A 1,669-nucleotide genomic window follows, 5' to 3' on the forward strand; every position below is an offset into this window, starting at 1 on the left:
GAAATTTCGAAGGTTGTGCACCTTTCACATCCTTTTTTTCTTTCATTACCTTGAGATAATCAGTGAATTTCTTTGAAATCAAGGCAATAGAATCTTCTTCAAGATCATATTTCTTCACTTCTTGTTGTACTTCTGAAAAATCATTGTAAACATCATTAGACACTTGAAAGGCAATAGAATTACCTTTATAGTCATCTTCGGCTTCCATCTCCATCTAATATGTGCGAAGAGAACTTATCAACTCTTCCAAACCCATTATAGATGTATCTTTGGATTCATCTATAGCACAGACTTTGGTGTGAAATCTTTTAGGGACAGAACGAAGCACTTTGAACACAAGTCTCTCGTTCGAAATAGGATCACCAAGAACAAAGGCTTCGTATGCAAGACACTTCAATCTAGTGTTGTATTGCATGATGGTCTCGTTTTTTTCCATTCTCATTTTCTCAAATTTTGAGGTTATGAGACACATACTTGTCTTTTTGACACTTGCCGAGCCTTCACAATGAGTTTGAAGTTTTTTCCAAGCATCCCTTGCACAAATACAAGTACCAATAAGATTAAACATGTTCATATCAACAGAGGTAAAAATAGAATTAAGAGCTTTTGCATTATAAATAGCCGCAGTGCTTTCATCGGCTGTCCATTGTGCTCTTGGCTTTGGTCCGGGTATATCCTCATTTCTCATAGGCGGTGACCAACCATCAAGAACATGTTGCCAGGCCCTGGACTCAATGAATTTAATGTATATGCTCATCTTCAATTTCCAAAGGCTGTAATTTTTCCCATCCAAAATAGGTGGACGAATTGCAACATTGGTTTACGGAGTATCCATAACAAACCTCTAACAAAAAACCAGGAACTCACTTAGTAAAGTCAAGTGGTGGCTCTGATTCCACGTGAAAGAAACATTGTACGTGGTTTGTTAAGTAAAAATAAGCAGTGTTGTACTTGGTATTGCAGCACCAATGACAACACAGTGCAGCGGAAATTAAAGCATAAATAAAACACAAGTAAATAATTTTGCACGAGTATAAAACTCGTGCGGATGCCTTAGGGCTAAATATCACTAGAAAACGTAAGACCAGTCTTAAAAACCAATACTAGCGGTTTTATGAAAAATCAATAAATTCTAAATTTTTCAACAAGTTGAGAAATAAAACTTCCATCCTAAATAAATTAGATTAAAAACAATATATGCAACTCCCATAGCCTAAATTGAAGAGACACAAAAAGATCTTCAACAACAACGTTCCCACAGTGTTGTCTTCGATGTCTTCAACACTAATAGCAACATGGGGACAAGCAACAACGAAGGTTGCAAAACCTTGCTTCAGAATCTTCAAATTCTTCAATGGAATTCTTCAGTCTATGCACAGAGAATTGTACGTCTGAAGCCCCTCTTTTCTTGTGCGTGAAAACCTCCCTTTATAGATTAACATCCAAGTCTTGAAGGTTTCTTTAGATAGAGTCCTACACGAATAAGGAAACAAGTTTAAGTAGGAATAAAACTCTATCAAATCTAGTAAATCATATCTTGATAATATTGAATACTTAATATATCTATTAACTACCTTATCAGGATATAATTGATCATGGAAAATATATTTCATATGATATTTGAAATATACACATAATATTTGCCAAATATTTTAACTTGTCTACAAAG

At 34.9% G+C, this 1,669-nt stretch overlaps 1 protein-coding gene across 1 annotated transcript; it reads right to left on the reverse strand.

Annotated features, from left to right (window-relative positions):
• Nucleotides 1–214: 214 nt before the first annotated feature.
• Nucleotides 215–757, reverse strand: LOC140862424 (uncharacterized). Its single transcript, XM_073265446.1, has one exon. It carries the CDS (start codon nucleotides 755–757, stop codon nucleotides 215–217), a length of 543 nt encoding a protein of 180 aa, XP_073121547.1.
• Between the last annotated feature and the right edge of the window lie 912 nt (nucleotides 758–1,669).

This window comes from Henckelia pumila, chromosome 4 (genome assembly GCF_033568475.1).
Source record: "Henckelia pumila isolate YLH828 chromosome 4, ASM3356847v2, whole genome shotgun sequence".
NCBI classification, from domain to species: domain Eukaryota; kingdom Viridiplantae; phylum Streptophyta; class Magnoliopsida; order Lamiales; family Gesneriaceae; genus Henckelia; species Henckelia pumila.

Excerpts from the sequence above, each read along its gene's own strand:
- LOC140862424 (XM_073265446.1), bottom strand. The coding sequence starts at position 757 with ATGAGCATATACATTAAATTCATTGAGTCCAGGGCCTGGCAACATGTT.